We start from the raw sequence: 21631 nt of genomic DNA on the forward strand, positions 1-21631 counted from the left end.
TAATATCCTCGAGTAACTATAGAGTAATTCACGTCGTGTGCAGACGAAATCCTTGTTTAGTCTGGCATTTCTTTTATACGTATTTTCTGGCAGATCGGAATAACGCCTTAAAACGTTAAATTGTGTCTGTACACTGCATGTAGTCCGTATGCAAGACTCAGTTTCTTTTTTTTTTTTTTTTGTTGTATATGTTATTACCTTTTTTTTTGTGTTTTGTTCCAGTTCGACGAGTCCCACCGAGGTTCTCAATCCCCCCCACCAATCATGAGATCATGCCTGGCGGGAGTGTAAATATCACGTGTGTTGCGGTGGGATCACCAATGCCCTATGTGAAGTGGATGCTCGGAGCAGAAGATTTGACACCTGAGGATGATATGCCGATAGGGAGGAACGTCCTTGAGCTTAATGATGTCAGGCAGTCTGCAAACTATACTTGTGTTGCTATGTCTACCCTTGGTGTTATAGAAGCGATAGCACAGATAACTGTCAAAGGTATATCCCAAGCACGTGCGTTTGTGCGTAGTTCACTCTTTTCTTTCATTCGTTGCCGAATTCTGAACGAATATATTGCACTGAAAGGGACCAAACGGCTCTTACCCTCTTAAATCAAGCGGGTGGGTATTTCATAGAATCATAGAATCACGGAATGGTTTGGGTTGGAAGGGACCTTAAAGATCATCGAGTTCCAACCCCCTGCCATGGGCAGGGAAACCCTCCACTACACCAAGTTGCCCAAAGCCTCATTCAACCTGGCCTTGAACACTTCCAGGGATGGGGCAGCCACAACTTCTCTGGGCAACGGTTCCAGTACCTCACCACCCTCAATGTAAAGAATTTCTTTCTTATATCTAACCTAAATCTGCCCTCTTTCAGTTTAAATCCATTGCCCCTTGTCCTATCACTACACGCCCTTGTAAAAAGTCCCTCTTCAGCAAATCACTGGCATAAGACAAAACACAGTTTCAGAGAGCAGCAATTCTAATAAATAAGTTTATTATAATGTTCCATTATTCCTGTGTCTAGCTCCCAGGCTTCATTTCAAGTAAATAAAGGATCTTGTAATCGCACATATACTTGTCAACAGCAGGAGCCTCTAAGAACCAATCATTTGATTTTTAGAGTTGCTGAGTGTCCAAAAGTACGACATTCACTAGAAGTTCCAAAAATATCTGAAAATTAAACTATAATGGTGCACTGTCTGTCTATAAGATTCCTCCTCTGCGTATGTTTACAGGATCTGTTACAAAAATCAGTATCATTAATTTATACCAGATAAACCTTGCACTACAAGACTTGAAGATTTTCTGATAGTTTCCTGGAGTAGATCATAATTGCCAAAAACGTGATCACTCCTTCTTTCCATTCCAATCTTCCTGTTTTGTTTTTGTTGTAGTTGTTTTTGGTTTTGTGGTGTTTTTTGGGTTTTTTTTAAGCTGCTTATTGTAATAATTAACATCTACTGTTACGTAGCCCTAACTGTATTTTTTGGCATTTATCTTTAGCCTTACCCAAACCTCCTGGAACACCCGTGGTGACAGAAAGCACAGCGACAAGCATAACATTGACTTGGGATTCTGGGAACCCCGAGCCGGTTTCTTACTACATAATCCAACACAAACCCAAAAACTCCGAGGAGCCGTATAAAGAAATCGACGGGGTGGCCACGACTCGCTATAGCGTGGCTGGCCTAAGCCCGTATTCAGAGTATGAATTTCGGGTGGTTGCTGTGAATAACATCGGGCGAGGGCCGCCCAGTGAGCCCGTGTCGACAAGGACTTCGGAGCAAGCACCTTCAAGCGCACCACGCAACGTGCAGGCCCGTATGTTGAGCTCCACCACCATTTTGGTACAGTGGGAAGAACCTGAGGAACCTAATGGACAAATACAAGGTTACAGAGTTTATTACACCATGGATCCCACTCAACACGTCAACAGTTGGATGAAGCACAATGTGGCTGACAGCCATATTACCACTATTGGGAATCTGGTACCCCAGAAAACATACTCTGTGAAGGTTCTTGCTTTTACTTCTGTTGGAGATGGACCGCTTTCCAGTGACATTCAAGTCATCACTCAAACAGGAGGTAAGCTAGCAATGAACAGAATTTGTGCGAAAAAAGTTAAATGTGTGCACAAGTTTTGCGGAGAGAGAGTTTGAGTTTAAAATGTTGATGAAAACTTCCTCTCAAGGATAACCCGCTTATTCAGGCAGCTTTTGCAGATAACCTTTTCTCAATTCCACAGTGCAAGTTATTACTGAAGAGTAGAAATTATCCCCTCACGTTTTTATTTCTTTTTTTGATCAATCTGAAGAAGTTTAGCTGAAGTTTAACTGGAGTCTCGGGGCGACCTTCGTCCTGGAGGTGGCTTCTCTTTGGTGGTTCTCTGTGCACCAGAACTGTTGGTCAAGTTGTTCTTCTCATCTTTCTTTTGAGGAGTTAGCTGTGTTTGTGGGTTTTGTTTAGGTGGCGTGTGACTCCCTTATGCTACATCACTCTAGTGAATCTTGCTTTTGGAAATTCAAATTTTGTGTGTGTACTGCATGTACATCAAGTAGCTGATGAGGTTCTGAGAACACATAAAACATGAAAGCATTAAAAAAACAACAAACCTTTGTGCAGGTTCAAGCAAGGCATTCTGTGCACTTTGGATTTATAAATCAAATCCAACCTGCCCCTACAAAGTGCACACCACAAGGTCACCGTTTTCTTGGTTTATGTTTGCAGTTAGGTTGTTTTGTTTCTGTACAGGAGTTTTAGGTCCATGAATTAGTTTTATTAGCAAAGGACAAGCAAGCCTAGTGAGAAACGTTGCAGAGAATTTTTATGAAATCGAAAGCTCTGGCGGAGCTGCACCGCAGAAGGTGTTTTATTGAAGCTATAAGGAATAAAAGCTCCCCTTGCCTAGCAGTTTAGAGAAAGCTGCATGAGGTATTACTGTGGGTCAGAGATTGCCTAGAAATATTATCTAATACTACTTGGATTTTTTAGTACTGAGAAGTTTCCCGTTGAAGAGTTTAGCATCCCTCAAATCCTTAAAAAAGGTCTCTCTAAAGCGAAACTGAATACAGTTGTGTTTCATCCAGCTTCTACTTCTGCATTTTGCCAATATGCATTTAATAAGGGGCAGAAACTGAGGTATTGTCCTGGGACCTTGCTAAGTGTTGTGTTACACAAAGGTCCAACTGTTGCTTTTTGCAGTACCTCAGCTGAGAAGTTACTGAATTAACTTTTTTAGGCCTCCTAGTGATGCATTCAAATGTGTCTGTGTACATCATAGTTTAATTTTGGCAATTGTAACCTTCTTCAGGGACGAGTTTTTATATTGAGAGCTGACTTCTTTTTGAATCCATGCTCAAAAAGCTTTCAAAGAAGAAGGTTTAGCGAGCTCCTCATCAGTGTTTTCATTTACAACTGTAAACCTTTTAGATTAGCAAGAGTTTCTCAGTGGCTTCCTCAGAGAAGGATGAAGCAACCAAAATAATGAGCACTGAGGCGCAGCTGGACCAGCCCAAGTTACACTACTTTCTGAGGTCACTTCAGAAAAGCTCTGTTTGCTAAAAACTTTATAGAAATTGCCATTAAACGTGCCTGTCTGTGTCTGATTACTGTTGCAATCTGAAGAAATTATGACAAAACTGTTAACAGTGGAGGGAGGATTCTCAATATATGTTTTCAAGTTTGTAACAGAGTTGACTTGGCATTGTTTGATTGTGACTTTGTTAAAAATCAAAAGAAAACAAGAATGTGAAATATAGGAGGCATTTTTAATCACCAACACTTGTGCTTGAAATATAAACATTTTAAGACAAAAAAAAAAGAAAAATAGCTAAGAAAGTCTAGTGCAATTCTCTAGCTCAGAGTGTGTTTAAAAACTAAGGTTCTCCCATGTTTCTATCGAAAAGTTTATCTTCAGTGAACACTGCAGAATAAAAAGCCCTCCTTGTCCTTCTCTTCCAGATATGCTGTAATCTAAATCTGAATATGACTATTTTGGTTTATGTATCTCTCAGACTGAAACTCATCCAAATAGATATAGTGAATTATAAAGTGCCATTTAAAAACAACAGAAATGGATTTAATGGAAACATATGTGAAAGAGTAAAAATAGGAATGGGATGGGAATTACATTTTGATTATTTTTTTTCCCTTTTATCGAAACAAAAAAAGCCTATCATTGTAAAGATGTAGGTTAACCCTTATGCTTACTTTGGGGATATTACAGTATATATACAACAAAATCTGATTGACAGATGTGACTTACAGACCCTGTTAGCTTGACCTCCTTCAAAGTTTTCCTCCCTTATGTGTATTCTGATCTTTGGAGAGAAACTGTAAAAAATGAATAATTTGCTTTAAAAAGGCCTGTTTATGAAAATCTTTGCGTTCTCAGTACAGCAGAATTGTTATTTTGAAATAACTGTATTAGTGGCTTCTCCCTTTACAGGTCAGCTGAAACTCTGCTGATGGAGAAAATTAGGTTTCTAATTAAAAGACTAAGTAGCAACATGTAGTTTGAGGAGAAAAGGAGGAAGCATTTTCCGGACACTAAACCATGAAAAAAGTAGAAGTTTTATGCTCAGTTTTGTGTTTCAGTGTTCTGCTTAAGCATTTTAAGGAAAAGTGATGTCCTATTGCCCAATTCTTTTCAGCAGTGTTTTCTTTACTGTAAGAAGACACCATTTAAAGAAATTAAGTAATTTTAGAATAAATATCAGTATTAGCTTTAGTGTTATACTTCTTGTGCTTTTTCTTTACTCCACTGGAAAACAAAAACTCTGTTGGTTTATCTCCATTTAGCTGCCCAGGGCACACTTACTCATTTTATACTCACTCACACCTACACTTTTATACTCACACTCCTCACATTTCCTTTCTTTGCTTTGAACTGCTCAAAAGTACACATACTCTCTGAGCAGCATACTTCAACCTGTGCATACCAGGAAAATTCCTGAGCTTTAGACTGAATGTCTGGGTTTGGTTTGGTTGTGGTTTGGGTTTGGATTTGGGCTTGGATTTGGTTTTAATATGCAAAGAGAGGATAGCAATTGAAGAAATTTGGAGATTCCTGTTTTTATTCTGAGCTTAGGTAGAAAAGAGGGGAGAGTGAAAGAGACACAAGATGTGTTGGAGAGTGCATTATTGGAGAGAGGGAGAAAAAAAATACCGTGGGAAATGAATGTGTACCTGCAAACATACGATTCTTTGAAGAAGAACTTGCAGTATAAAACATACTGTTAACTTTAAACCGAGGATTGGCAGTGGTTTGAAGACCAAGAATTACTACAGTTGTAAAAGGCTAATCTTTTGAAGATAGGGAAAAGGACAGTGATGAGAAGGCCAAGTATCTGACTTGCAGGGCGTAGAAACAGAGCCTTAGCTTAAGGGAAATTAGTTAATAGTTCTGGAGTTCTTATTGTAAAAAAAGACTAGAAATTCAAAGGAAGGGATCCTGTAGCAAGTGAATACAGTTCTGTGTTGCAGCAAGCTAGCTACTTTGCCAGACATTTCAAATTTTTTTCATGAATACATGAACAGGAATCAGGTGAAAGGAGGATAATTTGGAACTGGGATGAGGTACAGGATGTTTTTCAAGTGCCTGAATTCCCCTTCAGGAACATTTCTGGTCAGGTAGGAAAGAATACGTCAGCTTTTGAATAATCTCTCTGCTCTCAAAGCACTATTAACTTCTGTTAAGTGCCTCAGTCTCTGTGTTTACTTCATTTAAATGCTAACACGATGAGACTGGTATTTAGCTCATCGTCACGCAATGATTTTTCTAGCTTTTAATTCCTCTCTTTCTTCTGGTTAGAGCACAAAACAGGAAACAGATATGAGATTTTTATTTTATTTTTTAAATCTGATTTTTTTCTAGTCTCGAATTCTAATTTTTGCAAACAAGTGGATGAATGCTGTATATGTGTACACATTACTTTTGTCGCTGAACTTAATTATGGAAGAATGCAGCTTGAAATAATTTTAAGACAACTCTACCTCTACACTGTAGAAATAAGAGTGTAGACAGAGTTAATCTGAAGAATAATTCGTTTCTTTACTGTGTTCTCTAGTCATTCAGATAAAACTATGCGTACTCTTGTCTTTAAGACTGACCAACATGGTTATTTTATTCTATGGGCTCCCTCAATGTCAGTTACACATATTATTTTTAAAAAGTGATTTATAGATTTCTGGTTATTTTGCACAAAATGTCCTGTGCTTTTCAGACGTTTAAAATGTATTGTAGTTAATTGTTTTGAATACTGTAGTTCTGTGTTTGATACCGCAGAACTGCAAGCCTCAACTATCTTCAGACTCATTTGAAGATGTTAATTTCTGTTGTAGCAGGAAGAAGGAGAGCAGGATGCACGTATCCTTACTACATTACCTATTTTATTTTGTAATGAAATTCCATGAGAATTTAGTATCTCAAAAAGAACATGTATGGTTTTACAAAACAAAAACCCCAGAGAACCAGAGATGGACATAGAACCACACATGCAGGACAAGGTCCAGCAATCTGTGTTTGTTTCTGATTATCCAGCAATAAACACGGCACTAGACAAGCAAAGATGTAGAGCTTGGTATGAAGTTTTGGAAAGAGTAATTCTTGGCTTTGTTTTGTCACTGCATTATAGTGTTTCATCTTGTGCACTACCTAAATTATGTCATGTTTAAAAGCAAGAAGTAATAAAAGGTATACTCAGTGCACAGGGAAGGTGTGGGTTTTAATGTACATTTATAGAGCAAATTGATCTCAAAGCAGAAAAGACAGAATTAAGAGAATACTCATTCAAAAACATCCCATTTAGCTGCCAAAAAACAGCACTCATGAAAAGTTAGATTTGATCTGTGTAATTAAAAAAAAAAACTCAGCAAGAGTATAAAGTCCACTTGCATAGGTTTTCTGGTTTCCCTAGCTTTTTTTCCATCCCAGAAGGACACCAGTACCTTCTGTCAGCTCCTCCAGCTTGGCTTAGTTCCCATGTGCCACTGAGGAATTTTTTGAACAGATGTTGTGTGTTCTAGGCATAAATCCTAAATAGTTTAAAAGTTATTGTTCCACTTTCTCATGTCGTACTTTTTCTTTGGCTTAAGCCCTACCAGAGTTCATCAGGAAAACAGTTTGTTTAGTTTCTGTTACTTTTTTTTAATTTGCTTTCTTCTCCATATTCTCCATCTGTTTGGAGCGATGCAGACTTCCCTGTCACCTCTTTCTTCTGTCAGTGTTTTCAGCTTCAGAGTTGCTTAACTGTGTCATTGAAAAATGCGACGGGAGACTAGATTTTGCAGAAAGATATTATTTTGACAAACAGCATTTGGGATAGCCCAATTAGCCATCAACTTGTCTTATAAAATGATAGAGAATTGCAGAACTGAGATCATAAAGGGGGTTTTTTGAAAGGAATACTTGGAGGATGAGGGTCTTAAAATGTGCAGAGAGACAGGAAATACCTTTCATTCTCCATCTGCTGCCATATTTATCATAATGGATGGTACCAGCATTCATGTGGGTCACTTGGCTGGTCATTTACTATTAGTGCCTGGCTGTGTTCCACAATTGATGTATCCATTTGTTCAGCACAGATCATAGCCTCGCAGGATGATTCAGATTGGCAGGGTCATCTTCTGGGGAGGTGCCCAGCCCCAGCCCCTGCCCAGAGCGAGCTCAGCCGTGGGTCAGACCGAGATCCTCAGGGCTGCACCCAGTTGAAGTGTAAAACCTCCAAGGCTGGATACGATCCAGCTCCACTGCTGGGCTGTGCTCTTGGGGAAAAGGCTTCTCCTTATCTCCAGCCTGAGCATCTCATGTTTCAGCTTGTGCTGCTGCCTCTCGCCCTTCTGCCACGCACTGCTGTGAAGAGCCTGATGGCATCTCCTCCGTCCCTCCCATTGGTGCCATGTATGCTGTTGGGTCCCCCCAAAGCCGTTCCTTCTCCCAGTTGAACCAGCCCCAGTCCTGCAACCTCTCTTTGCAGATGCAGTACCCAGATGTGGTCTGACAGGCACGAAGCAGAGGGGACAGTCGTCGCCTTCCCCTGGCTCTGGGGGCCATCTCCACCTCTCACCACCCCAGGCACACACGGCTGGTCCTGGCTCAGCTCACTGCCCACCAGGGCCCAGGGTTGTCCCCCACAGCTGCTCCCTGGCTCCATCAACCCAGCCTGCATCCCTGAAGAGCTCTGCCTTTGTGGGACAGGACTTGCTGAACTTCATGGGGAACCATCGACCTGTTCCTGACCCCTCTCCAGCTCCCTCTTAACAGCAGCCTGGCCCTTGAGAGTGCTGGTTGATCACCTCCAGCTTGATGTCTTCAACAAACCTGGAACATGTGCCCTCCATCCCTTCCACCAGGTCACTGGCAGAGATCACAGAATCATGGAATGTCAGGGATTGGAAGGGACCTCAAAGGATCATCTAGTCCAATCCCCCTGCCGGAGCAGGACCACCTAGATCAGATCACAAAACACAAGGTGGATAGCACAGCACAGATAACATAACCTGCTCTTTGACCTTCCGTCACCAGGCAAAGGTGATTTTGTGACTGCAACCGTGCTGCTCACTTTGCTGAAATGATTATTTCCCTATCCTTTGATGTGCAGGTCAGTTTTACCAGTTTTTATCTTTTTGTCAGATGAGGCAAACAAAATGCCTTCTGCCAGGTAGAGCTTCGTGCAATACATTTGGAACAACCTGTAGCAAAATAAACACTTCCAAGTAGCTACCTAGACTCCAGATTTTATTATTAAGTTTTGGCAAGCCTGCAGTGGGGCTCCACATCTACTTTAAGCCATGTTCAACAGGAGGCAAATCTGCAGCTGTTGTCTGGTCGTTACTCAGGAGTGTTTTGAAGCAGCTAACATAAAAAGTTATGAGGTTCACCCAGTAAATACACTTATACAGTTATGCTGTGGATATTCCAGGTGAAAGTGTGATCTTGTGGTATTTCAGAATCTATTTCAAAATTAAGAATTATCCAGTTATCTCACTCTCTCCCTCTTAATTTAAGTCCATTTGATTTTAAAAGGATAAAATAAGAAAGATTTCTGTCAGATATACTTTGTTGATATTTCCTGCAGTTGGTCCCTGTGCTTCGTGATCGTTTCCCTTTTGCACTTTTCGGCACCCAGGAATTGGTCTCTTTTTACACCAGATGTATTTTTAGGAAAAAAAAGCTGATTACTCCTATCCTTTTTCTTCCCTGTGCTGGTTTTGTCTGGGATGGAGTTTATTTTCTTCACAGTAGCCAGTATGGGTCTGTGTTTTAGATTTGTGCTGAGAACAGTGCTGGTAACACTGGGATGTTTCAGTTACTGCTGAGCGGTGCTGACACAGGGTCAGGGTCTTTTCTGCTTCTCACCCCACCAGCCAGGAGGCTGGGGGTGCACAAGACGTTGGGAGGGGACACAGGTGGGACAGCTGACCCCAGCTGACCAAAGGGGTATCCCAGATCATACGATGCCACGCTCGACAATAGCAGCTGGGGTAAGAAGGGAAGGGGAGATGCTCGCAGCGATGGCATTTGTCTGCCCAAGGCACCGGTACGCGTGATGGAGCCCGGCTCTCCTGGAGATGGCTGAACACCTGCCCGCCCGTGGGAAGCTGTGAATGGATTCCTTGTTTTGCTTCGATTGTTGGAGTGACTTTTGCTTTACCCATTAAACTGTCTTTATCTCGACCCACGAGTTTTCTCACTTTTACTCTTCCGATTCTCTCCCCCATCCCACCGGCGGGGGGTGATGGAGCGGCTGCGTGGGGCTGAGGTGCCACCTGGGGCCAAATCACGACCTTCACGTGAAGGGACTTGGGTCTCCTCTTCACTCTCACTCATTCCCTCAGAGACAGGCAACATCCTTCTACACCTTTCCTTTTCTAGTTTGCCCTGTTTTAGGAAAAAAAAAATAAATAAGTGAATGGTAGGGACTTGCAACCTGCAAACGGGAGCTGAAATATGCACGTCATGTTGACGGGTTATCTGTCTGTTTAAAGGTGAGATATCAAACCTGCACCAGCACACGTGAGGGAAGTGTTCATCTCAGAGTGGCATTCTGTAGAAGTCTGGGGAAGATAAGAATTGCAATCACAAATTATTTTTACTGTTTGCTCCGTGGTGTTTTTAAGTCTTTTACTGTTCAAAAGAAACATACCTGTAGTGCTGTAACAAAATTCTACCCTGAAAAGTGATCCTGTAATGATCATTATTGTTACATCCTACTTGTCACACCTGTTTTCAATACATGCTAAGAAATGCATCTTTTTTTTTTTTTCTTTAAAAATAAAAGCATGCCACCTTTTGTTCTTGAAAAGCTAGAAATGCTGTGGAAGACGTTTCATGGCTTATCAACAGCACTATTAGCTGAAAGTAATGTTTTAGAACTTGGGTGCTGAAATTATTGCATACATCCCAATGACACGGTTATATTTTGCTGTCTTTTCCCAGCCTGATTATTTGCCATAGACTTGTTGAAGTAAATGAGGGTAACATTTAGTCTGGATAATTTCTGTGGCCATTACACAAGATACAGGAACAGAGAATGTTCTTGACTGCGGACTCAAAGTTACGTTTTTAGTTCTTGCGATTAAAAAGTGTTGTTTTTAGAAATTCAGCTATATTGGTAAAAATGCCAGTCACTGAAAGGGTAGAAATATGTGACTTAATGAGAACATTACTGAAGATCACTTCAGTAGGTTGTAACTTCTTCAGATTACAAAAGCATTCAATATTTAGGTGTCTTCTTAAAGAGCAGGATGCGTTTAGTATCTTAGTTATTCATGAGCTGAGCAAACCATTTTCAGGTTTGGAGATATGTGTAATGGTCTTAACACTTTCTTCTTGACTATTCCAGCCAATCTTTTCTAATTCTGGAATTTCCCCATATACACACATGCATATACATGTATATATTTGCTGTTTCACACATAGATTGCTGGCATTCATCCCCAGGCTGCTGTTCAATTGCATTTCAGTTCTGCGTGCGTTATTTACACCGCAAAGCATTTCCCTGAAATTCTCGATGATTTGTAACGTGTGAATTAAATGTATAGTTATTATTTTTCTGGGTTCAGATTAGTTTATTCCATTGTAAAATTAATCAACTTGTTTATGTTCAGGAGGTTCAATAGCAGTAATATTGTGTGAAATATTCAGATAATAGTTTAAAAGGTTTGAAAGATGAAGTGTTGAACTAGCCAAATAAATAATTGGCGACACTGCTCAACTTTTTCTTTAGTGCCTGGTCAGCCATTGAACTTCAAAGCAGAACCTGAGTCTGAAACAAGCATATTGCTTTCCTGGACGCCTCCACGCTCTGATACCATTTCCAGCTATGAACTGGTTTACAAAGATGGGGAGCACGGGGAGGAGGTAAGTGAAAAGACTGTGCGTCTTTTAAATACTCTTTCGTGAGTCAGGCATAAAATTCTGTAATGATTTAGAATTGATGGATTTACAACTTTCTATAGTACAAATGCCTGGATGTTTAACAGTTTGTTAAACCAGCAGTCAGCCTAACAACAGACTGAGAGTGTGCAAACAGTAGAAAATTCCGTCAGTGGTTGCCAGCCAGTGGAACTTTGCTGTTGTTCACAACAACTCATCTGCAGAAGTTGCATCTAGTTTCAGACATGGCTCTTGTCTCTCCAACCCTGTTCCTCTGCGAAGGCTTGGAAGCAGAAGTGTTTTGGGGCATGTTATGGACGCACTAAGATTTTTGGCACTTATACTTGGCCTTTGAAGTCTATTTTCAGCATTAGATTTTATTTTTTTTTTCTCTTTGCCACCATGTAAGAGAGTTCTCAAGCTTCTCTAATCTTTCAAAAATACTTGAGCAGAAAATACGGTGGTTTTTTTTTTTCTAAAGATAAAATCCTACTATGGACTTTTTTTGTAGCATTATTTCTTAAAGGATTTTCAGTTTGAGGGTCTCAGTAGTGTTAGTACTGTAGACTTTAGAGTAAACTGTTCTTCTGATATGGAAACCATGTGATACTGCCAGGTGTCACAGGCAAAAGAAAGAAGCAGACAGTCTCAGAAGGCATCAGGAAAGTGTCAGCCTCATTGGTTTCTCCTGCATCATCACCTCGTTGCTGATGCTTCAACTGAGCTTATGTTTGTGATAGCTTCACACGTACACTGTGAATGCACGATCTTATTTTGTGGAAGGAGGTCAGACCTGAATTTCACCTCCAAATAGGATGCGGGGCCTCCTTAATAAGTCACCCTTTGGAAGAATTCGCTTCTTAGTACTTTGAACACAAAACTAACTACAAGATTTAACCCACGATGACTCATATTGTAAAATCCTGTAGTTCACTGTCACGAGAGGTAACTATGGATGAGGCTTTTGTTCGTGTGTTATTGTCTGAAGAGCCTTTAATACTTTGTACACTGCTATTACTTCCACAAACAATATTTCTGGCTCTGAGTTTCACCTGTTAAGCTGTTGACTTGAAAAAATACCATCCCTTGATGCGTGTTTGTCAAAAGTAATGTATTCGTTTTTGTTTCGGTTTAGATTGGTTTCGTTCTGATTTACTTTCTTGAATGTAAGTTTTTCTCGATGGGGTTATCATAGAATCATAGAATCATAGGATGGTTAGGGTTGGAAGGGACCTCAAAGATCATCTAGTTCCAACCCCCCTGCCATGGGCAGGGACACCCTCCACTACACCAGGTTGCCCAAAGCCTCATCCAACCTGGCCTTGAATCATCAGAATCATCAGAGTATAAAAGTATTTCTTCTATAGGCAACTCATGGAATTCAGAGTCTCTGAATATTAATTAAGACATCCTCTTATTACCTACCTTCAGCAACGAGTTTCCACTGAACCTACCACGTCTTACCGCCTGCAAGGCTTGAGGCCAAACAGCTTGTACTTATTCCGTCTGGCTGCGCGTTCTCCGCAAGGCCTGGGAGCATCCACTGCAGAAATCTCCGCGAGAACCATGCAGTCAAGTAGGTGTCTTTCCTTGCTAACTTTATTCCCTTGCCTCGTATTTCTCAAAAGGATTCCTCTCAGTAGTCAGAGGGGCGGAGGAAAAGGCAGAATTATAAAAGCAGAGCATTCACGGTGCTTAATACAGCAGAACGATGCTTAAAATGTGAATTTCTGTAGGTGCATTGTGATCAACTTAATGTGTGAGTGGCTTTTACGTAGTTTCAGGAAAAAAACTCTGTAAAGCAGTGTCCAAGGAGACACGATATTATGCTGTTATAATATTTTATGTTATGTTATAATAGGATAAAATGTTCACCGCCCGTAAAATTCTGCCTGCCCTGTCTGCAGATTTCCTACAATTCTAGGTTGTTCCGGCAGCGTCTTCCTGAAATACAAAAAATTCATAGAGTGGGTCAGGTTGAATATTTCAGACTGTATCAAAAATTTGCTCATAACTGTTCTTCTGTGGTAGCCAGTCGTTCTGACTTTAAGATAGATTTCTTTAATCTAAGCTTTTTACGATGCTCAGTAATTTTTACACCAATAGAAAAATTGTTTTCTCGCTGGGTGCTTATGGAAACAATGTCATGAAACTCATCACATTTGTCTGCAAATGAGATGCAAAGATTTGCCAGAGATTTATATATACATTTTAAAATATTTAAATTAAGATTTAATTAAAACAATCAGATATTCAAGGATGATGTCCAGAAGTGCAACTCTTGCCTGATGAGTTATGCTTTCCCGAAAGTTTGCATTATACTGTGTCGTTTTAAAACTTCGTGCAATTCTGTTTGCATTTGTTTTAAATTAAATGGCCTTTTTTTAAAGCAATATCATTCAAAACAGAAAATTCAGATTGTCAATTGACATGAGGCTTTTTAATTTGCATTCGTGACAGATGTGATCACACCATCTTTCTTCGTTAGTGTTATATATTAATAGTAGTTAGTGTGACCAGAGATACAGTGCTGCAGATCCGTAACCAAAGCTAAAGGTGCTTCTGTAGCATTTCTAAGGCGTTTGGGATAAGCATAAAAGACAATTATTTAGCACAGGACTAGTTTTAGAGATAGTGGCAAGACAGCTTTTGATTTTAGTAATCCAGAATTAATAATTTAATGAAGAAAAAGGTATTTCTTTATTCTGGGAGCCATTTCAGCTGTTTAGAAGGCTCATTCTCTTACGTTGGGTGAAGATAGCTTAGACCGTGCGTGTAAAACAAACATCTAGGGGCCAGGGTTGTATGTTCCATACGTAAGCACGTTGCCATTTTTCCCTTCTTGAGTATAAGACTGTGTTATGCTTTTTTCAGCTTCATGTCTTCAGATAGCAGGAAAATCCAACTGATTTCGGTGGGCAGACCCTGGTTATTTGCTGAAAAGATTGCAAAATCTTTTTTGCAAAAAATTGTGTGTTTTAAGAAAAAAGTATATGCATTAATGAAACTGGTTACACACGTAGCCTACAGATTATCTTTAGTTACATAAATGAAATATTTTGCATTTTCAGAGTATAACGGATTAAAAATTAATAAACTTCTACAAGTTTATTAGCAATATTCACCAGAATACGCTATTGCCTTTCATCTTGGTTTCAGAGAAGGATGCTGTGAGGATTTATTTCTTTACATATAACATCCTTAAGGGATGTTTTACTGGTATTTTACTTTCTGCACAAGTCGATGGTAGACGAGGATCAGCGTCTTTTGAGTACTTGATTACTGAATTATCCTAAAACAACCCACCAAATGTGATAATTCTCATCTGTCCTCCCATCCACCTCCTCTAGTTAGTTGAAATGCTAGTGCGTTCCCTCCTGTTTTCCCTTCAGAAGAGCAGTGTACCATACTGAGTAAAAAGCCATTGATCCCTGTAGAAGAGCTGTAGGGAACCAAAAGATACATGTGTAAATGCAATAGGTCACAGCAGGGTCCTAGGCCTTCTCTGTTGCTTTAATTTCGTTTGATGTGCCTAGTGTGAGAACCAGAAATCCATTCGTTTCTCTTTTCCCTTAAGAAATGGTAAGAAAATGGCAGACGCACATCTTAAAAGAAAGAAAGGAAAAGAAAAAAAAAGCACCAAAAAGATTTTGCACTACAAATTTATGTTTTCCTCACAAGAGAGAAGGCAGAAGTAGAGAAGGATTCCGTGTCCACAATTCCTGCCAGTGGATTTGAGCTGTGGCTCCTTTTCTGGTGCTCTGGATAATCTCAGTAAGCATAGACTTTGCTAAGTCCAAGTGCACTTGAGCACGGAGATGCATACCTAGCTTTCAGTGCTTGAGTTGTCTCACTGAAAGCAATGGAATGACATGTATGCTTCCATGCTTTGGAGCCAGGAAGAGGTAAATATGCCAACAGACTCCTTCGAGTACAAATCAGTCAAGGTGGTGAGCACTTCTTCTCTGGAAGATTGGTGCTTGTGACACGAGATGGAACAAAGTCAGAATCTCTCACCATCCTGATGTGCTGAGCTTGTGAACTCTCTTTGTGAAATGAATACCTGCTTTCTTGACACGTTGTTTTGGGGTAGATTTTTTTTTTCTTCCTGTAGAAGTTACCTACATTACTGGTAGGATTTAATTCTTTGCTAGCAAAGGTGTCTCCAAGAGGAGTTAAAAAAAATAAAACTGACAGCTGATATAGGGTAAGTACAAGTTACAGTCAGAATCAACAAGCCTGTCACTTTTTCCTGGTAGGTAAATCTTTGACTAAGACTTTCTTCGTCTTTTATTGACTGCATGCTCCTAGTGTGTTGGCTACAATAAATGCTTCAGTAAATGCTTTCCATTTAAACATAATTTGTGGTTGACTTGTGCCAGGCAGACTCAGTTATAAAAAAAACAAAACCGGAAAAAAATGATATTTTTTTTAATCAGAGTGGGGAGGCTACAAAAATGACAATTTATGGAGCAATTTCTAGCAATTATTGCAAGTTTTTAGGAGTTCTGTAAAAAGATAATTTTTCTCAGAGAAGGTCAACTCTCTTGGAGAGCGTGTGTCCAAATCCGTAAGTAAATACGTGTCACACGTCGTTTAAAATATTGCAGCTTGCACTAATTGCAACGATTATAAAGGTAGATCAGTAGTCATAGAAGTGTCACGTTTTTGTTTTATTTCAAGAAGAATTTTAATTACAGGTAGGTAATATTATTTTGGGGTTTCATTTTCATGTATTTCCCCTACATCCTTTTTCACCATTTAGTTGGTCTGTTCATTTTTAATTTTCTCACGTTAATAAGCCAAGGTGCATACGATTACCTGACGTTTCGCTTTTCTAAGTTTCTACTTTTTTTTTTTTTTTGGTTTATTTATTATTTTCATTCGGTTGTCTTTTATTTATTTTTATTTTTTCTTTTGTTCATTTTTTTCAATCACTCCTATCCTTTCACTCAAATCCTCCTTTAACCCACTACTGAAATTAGAGCCATCAGCTCCTCCTCAAGACATTAGTTGCACAAGCCCCAGCTCCACTAGCATTTTGGTAAGTTGGAAACCTCCGCCGGTGGAAAAGCAGAACGGCATTATCACTGAGTACTCCATCAAGTACATTGGGATTGATGGAGAAGATGTCAAGCCCCATGAAATTTTGGGAATTTCCTCGGACAGTACCCAATACCTTTTGGAACAGCTGGAAAAATGGACTGAGTACCGGATCTCTGTGACTGCCCACACTGATGTTGGACCTGGCCCAGAGAGCTTGGCAGTATTGATTCGGACAGATGAAGATGGTATGTTGCCTCCACTACATCAGTTTGCACCTCTCTGTCGATCTGCTGTCTTTTGCATAGCCTAACAGTATTTTTTTCTGCTCCTTTTTTTTTCCCAAATCACAGATATTATCACGCTTTGAGTTTTTTAATCAAAGACTTGTCCTTCCTACGCCATTTTTATATTCAGTACTTTTTTTTTTTTTAACAGAAAATACCTTTTTGGGAGTGACATGAATCTGCTGCCCCTTTGAGCCCACGCATATCCTTCTTGCTCCTCCTTTAACATAAGAATAACTCTCAAGGGAAAAATCTTTCTGTCTTTTCCTTGATTTTACCGTCATTGTTATTTTTAAACACTTATGTCTATGAACTTTTTTTAAATTTTTTTTTTTTTTTTTGGTAACTGCTTTCTTGTTCCATGTTGTGCTTTTTGATTTGATTATTTTGGGGTTGATTTTTTTTTTTTTTTTTTTAGTTTCGTTTTTGATCTTGGAAAACTGATGCGCCACACATTCTCTTTTCTTCCATGCGTGAAAGTGACAGAAGACAGCCCTATTATCAGCCTCCTTTTTATAATACTGGAAAAAAAAAAACAAAAAAACAAACAAAACGAACAAAGAACTTAACAAATAAAAATAAGGGAAACTTTTTTTGAAATCTTTTGTGTTTTTATTGTTATTAGTAGTAGTATTTCAATGATTAAAATATCTCTTTGTACTATAATGCTTTGAATCTCAAAGCATCTTCCTTGGCTTTTGTACATTTTTACATGTTTTTCTATTTCTCTAATACTCTTTTTTCTTCCATTTTTTGCATCAGTCATGTTTTTTGATCTTTTCACTGAAAGGTAGAGCAGATTGGTTGAGCATTTTCGTTTGTTGAACAATTTGTATTCTTCAAAGAAAACGTAGCGAGTCTGCCCTTTTGCAAAAACGAAAAAGCAAAAGACGTGGGTGGGACAGGTGCCTGTAATTCTCTTCTGTCCAATGATGTTGTTCCAGTTCCTAGTGGTCCTCCTCGCAAAGTCGAGGTGGAGGCTGTCAACTCTACTGCTGTTAAAGTGTCGTGGCGCTCGCCTGTGCCCAATAAGCAGCATGGTCAGATCCGAGGATACCAGGTCCACTACGTGAGGATGGAAAACGGAGAGCCGAAGGGTCAGCCCATGCTGAAGGACATCATGCTGGCTGACGCACAGGTAATTAGGGCATTTTAATGTTCTTTTCTAAGCCACAGTGAAAACATTTTGTATACCAGAGAGCTTTTCAAAACTGGCGTTGGTTTTTTTCTTTTCTTTCTATATTTCAGCCTACCAGCTAACATTTTTGATCTCTGTTTTAACAACTTTTTTTTAAGAATACTTACGTTTAAAGGTTCTCGGGCCAAACCTAGGCACCCTGTTCTGTACAGGTGTGCAACTAAATGCTGAGGTGTGTCATTCAGCTGGCTCCCTTAAACCTGGAGACTTCACCCCATGCTTAGACTCTGAAGTTTTAAAGCATCAGGGAGATCTGAGCCACATCACAGTCAGTGTATCAACCTGTGCACTGCCTGATCCACCCACCTGACATTTCTTTGTTTCAGTGGAGAGCCTAGAATCAGTAGAAGCCCGTTAGCCCGTTATTACTGTCATTAGTGGGTATCCACCTCACCCCGCGTTTCACAGGAAGTGGATTTATTAGTGCAACTTTAGAAATCACCAAGGTATTTATACTTGTCGTTATTCATAACAACGTCTGTGCAATAATACAAGGAGATTAATTTAAATAGTTGTGGGGTTACCTATATTGCAAAATTTCCCGTCTGTTTTATGAGACGTGATGAAAACAAAAGCCTGATCACATCGAGTTTAAAAAGCTTCTAAAAATAGGATTTTACTGGCGGGGATGCGCTAGTGCTCAGAAAAATGGAAGATTCCCAAGGCTCCTGGTACTGGAGGAATCATCCTACATTGAAGCTGTTGTCAAGTATACACCTCTCACTGCTAGCTCTCAATTTAAAACTGGAATGGCTGGAAATGATAAGAAATTCTCAGCATAGAATGAAGAAAAGGAGTTAAAATTGCCTCCTAAGCATTTTATGTGAGTAAATACATGTGGTTTTTTGGCTTCTTTAGTTTCTCCTTCCAGTCTTAGTCCTAAATTTCAGCTCTGCAGATACCTTTTTTGACAACAGGTCTCCTACACCTGCATTTCACTGACGACCTTATTCTCAAAGTATTGTCTCTGTTCCTGAAGGTCTTTGTTACAGTTTTACCTGCCGGTCTATCGATCTATCTGTACATACTTACTTACCTATTATGCAAAACATACTGTTCTTGTAGTTTTAATTCAGTGGAGACAAAGGTGGAACAGGTGGGGAGGTGGGAAGGGAAAGGGAAAAGGGAGAGGAGATGGAAAAGGAGATGTTGCTATGCTTTGGTTCTCCCTTTCTTCGCACAGATATCAACTTTCAGCCTCTGTGTGATAGTAGTTTAAAATAATTTTAAACACTAGAAAGTCAGAAACGGAAGACTGGATGGGGTACTGGAGCCCAAATATCATGAAGGCAAAAGTCGTATTTCTTTTTTTGCCAAGTTTGCCTCTGGCCTGCCTGGTTGCCATCGGTTCACCCTGGATAGTCACCTCCTTTCTCCTCCTGCCACTCTTTTCTGCCAGTCACACTTACATGATACGTGTGATCAGGGCTGGTGCAAGTATGAAGACCTGGATGGTGAAAGATCAGTGTGGTTAGGTTTCCAGACTAAAAAAGCCTCCTATTAATTTAAACAAGGCATTGAATTCATTTTTAAAACTCAAGCGTATAGCCTAGTAAGATGATTAAATAAACCAAATAGCATTTAATTCTGTCCTGGTAGCTTTTACTAATACAGTCTGTTATAAAATATTACTAGATTGTACAAGAGGATTCATTACTTCTTTCATCTTTCAAGGAAAGAGAAGTGGCTGATTCTTAGGGAGAGCAGAAATGGAATTAAAAATGCCTAGCCTGATTTCATTAACCACATTCTATGTGATTCTACATGATTAATTCAAATTGTACAGGATTTTTTCAGAAATCTTTCATATCTATTATTTATCACTAATAAGAAGAAAACATGACCTCAAACAGACTACAAATGTCTTCATTTCTTTTGTTTTTCCTTCCAACATTATTTACTCTCAATCAGTGGGAATATGATGATACTACTGAACATGTGAGTAGTTTTTGACTGGCCAGAAAAAAGAGTGTGTGTTGGATTCGGGGTTTTTTTGTTTGGTTGGTTTGTTTTTTGTGGGTTTTTTGCTTGTTTGCTTGTAGCCTCCTTTTATTTTCTTGAGGTGTTTTTTTTTTTGTGTCATTTGCACAAATGCATGCTCCTAACATCGAAGGTTTCTTCCTTATGGCACTTACTTTCTTTTTTATTTTTTTTCTTTTCCTAGGGAGAGTGGGGGTTATTATTGCTTGCTTGTTCTGGGGTTTAGCATGATGCCAAAACGTACAGAACTTGTTTGCATTTTCTTCTTTTTGATGGCTGTCACTAACCTTGCTTTACAATTTCCTTTTTATGAGAAGGTGTTAGAAACATAAAACAAAAGTAGTTCAGAGTTGCATAGGAATAGCCAGATTTTTCTGTATTCGTTTTAAGGCTAACGATTTTTGTGTAGCTGAAAGTTGATGTCAGTTGTGCTTTCTCTTTGGTAATTTGATAAATGTATTTTGTATGTTGTCAGGAAAGCCAAATGCTCTATAGTCTTTATGCCTAAGTAATGGTGTTTGCTGCATCCCTATCACACTTTTAAATGACAACACTACATGCTACACCATGAAGTACTGTTTGGTTTAGATGAAGCTAAATATCTTAATCACTGTTTAAAATTATGGCCATTTTTTTTTTTTTCCCCCTTTACAATTTTATTCTTTTCATATCAGGAGCAGTTTTGTTATTAAAGATGCAAAGTCTGTCTTACTGATTTTGGCCTTTAGGGTCAAATCAATTCTGAGATAGAGTCTAAGAGGGGGAGGGGGGTTTGTGGGTTTTTTTATTGTGTTTTTATTATATTTGAGCTGTTTTGCCCACTTGTGCTGATCATTGCCTTATTATTTTTAGTTTCCTGTAACTTACTGTAAATACAATGCCGAATTCTCATCACATCTGCACTAAGCTCATACCTACTATCTTGAGAAATCCATTTACTGTGGATAGTCTGACCCATAATTTTTATATTAACTTTTATGGGTGTCGCATCTGAAGGGGGTGTGTGATTGCACAATTGCTATTTATTCTAGGCACATAAATAAACCATCTCTCTGGCAGCAGTGAAATTTAGTGTAAATCCATTCAGGCCTGTGAAAATGCAAAGGAGTAGTCTAGTTGTTGCAGACTGGAATCTGACGAGTCAGCAACTTCAGGCCAGTCAATTGCCTCCAGATAATTTTCTTTTTATATTTGCACGTAGAGTTTATTGATATCGTGAGCGTCAAGGCTTAAATTCCTCTGGCTGCCCTTATGGCATGATGTAAGTTTAGTTCTTTTCAGGTGGCTGCTCCTTCACCATCTTCCGTGCGGGCACACGTGCGTGTGCACACACGTGTGCAAAAACATTCCCCTTACTTTGACGCTTACAGTTTTTACAAGGGTATATAGTGACAGGACACGGGGCAATGGCTTTAAACTGAAAGAGGGCAGATTTAGATTAGATTTAAGGAAGAAATTCTTCTCTCTGAGGGTGGTGAGGCACTGGCACAGGTTGCCCAGAGAAGCTGTGGCTGCCCCATCCCTGGCAGTGTTCAAGGCCAGGTTGGATGAGGCTTTGGGCAACCTGGTGTAGTGGAGGGTGTCCCTGCCCATGGCAGGGGGGTTGGAACTAGATGATCTTTGAGGTCTTTTCCAACCCAAACCAGTCTGTGATTCTATGATTCTATGCTCTTGCTCCGATTCACTTGTACTTGCTGAAGAGCTACTTGTTTCGTAGCTGCCGTCATTTGTTTGAGGGCTGTCAGAT

The 21631-nt window shown here is 39.6% G+C and overlaps 1 protein-coding gene across 1 annotated transcript in view; it reads left to right on the plus strand.

The window, feature by feature from the left end:
* Positions 1 to 21631, plus strand: part of PTPRD (protein tyrosine phosphatase receptor type D) — a 230889-nt gene that overhangs the window by 91010 nt on the left and 118248 nt on the right. Inside the window, exons 10-16 of the mRNA XM_086629922.1 lie at positions 223 to 492; positions 1503 to 2084; positions 11228 to 11361; positions 12808 to 12952; positions 16362 to 16667; positions 17651 to 17844; positions 19816 to 19842. Of these exons, the coding sequence (XP_086486048.1) occupies positions 223 to 492; positions 1503 to 2084; positions 11228 to 11361; positions 12808 to 12952; positions 16362 to 16667; positions 17651 to 17844; positions 19816 to 19842 (1658 nt within the window). The remainder of the gene's footprint in view (positions 1 to 222; positions 493 to 1502; positions 2085 to 11227; positions 11362 to 12807; positions 12953 to 16361; positions 16668 to 17650; positions 17845 to 19815; positions 19843 to 21631) is intronic.

This window comes from Tauraco erythrolophus, chromosome Z, assembly GCF_009769465.1.
Source record: "Tauraco erythrolophus isolate bTauEry1 chromosome Z, bTauEry1.pri, whole genome shotgun sequence".
Taxonomy (NCBI): domain Eukaryota; kingdom Metazoa; phylum Chordata; class Aves; order Musophagiformes; family Musophagidae; genus Tauraco; species Tauraco erythrolophus.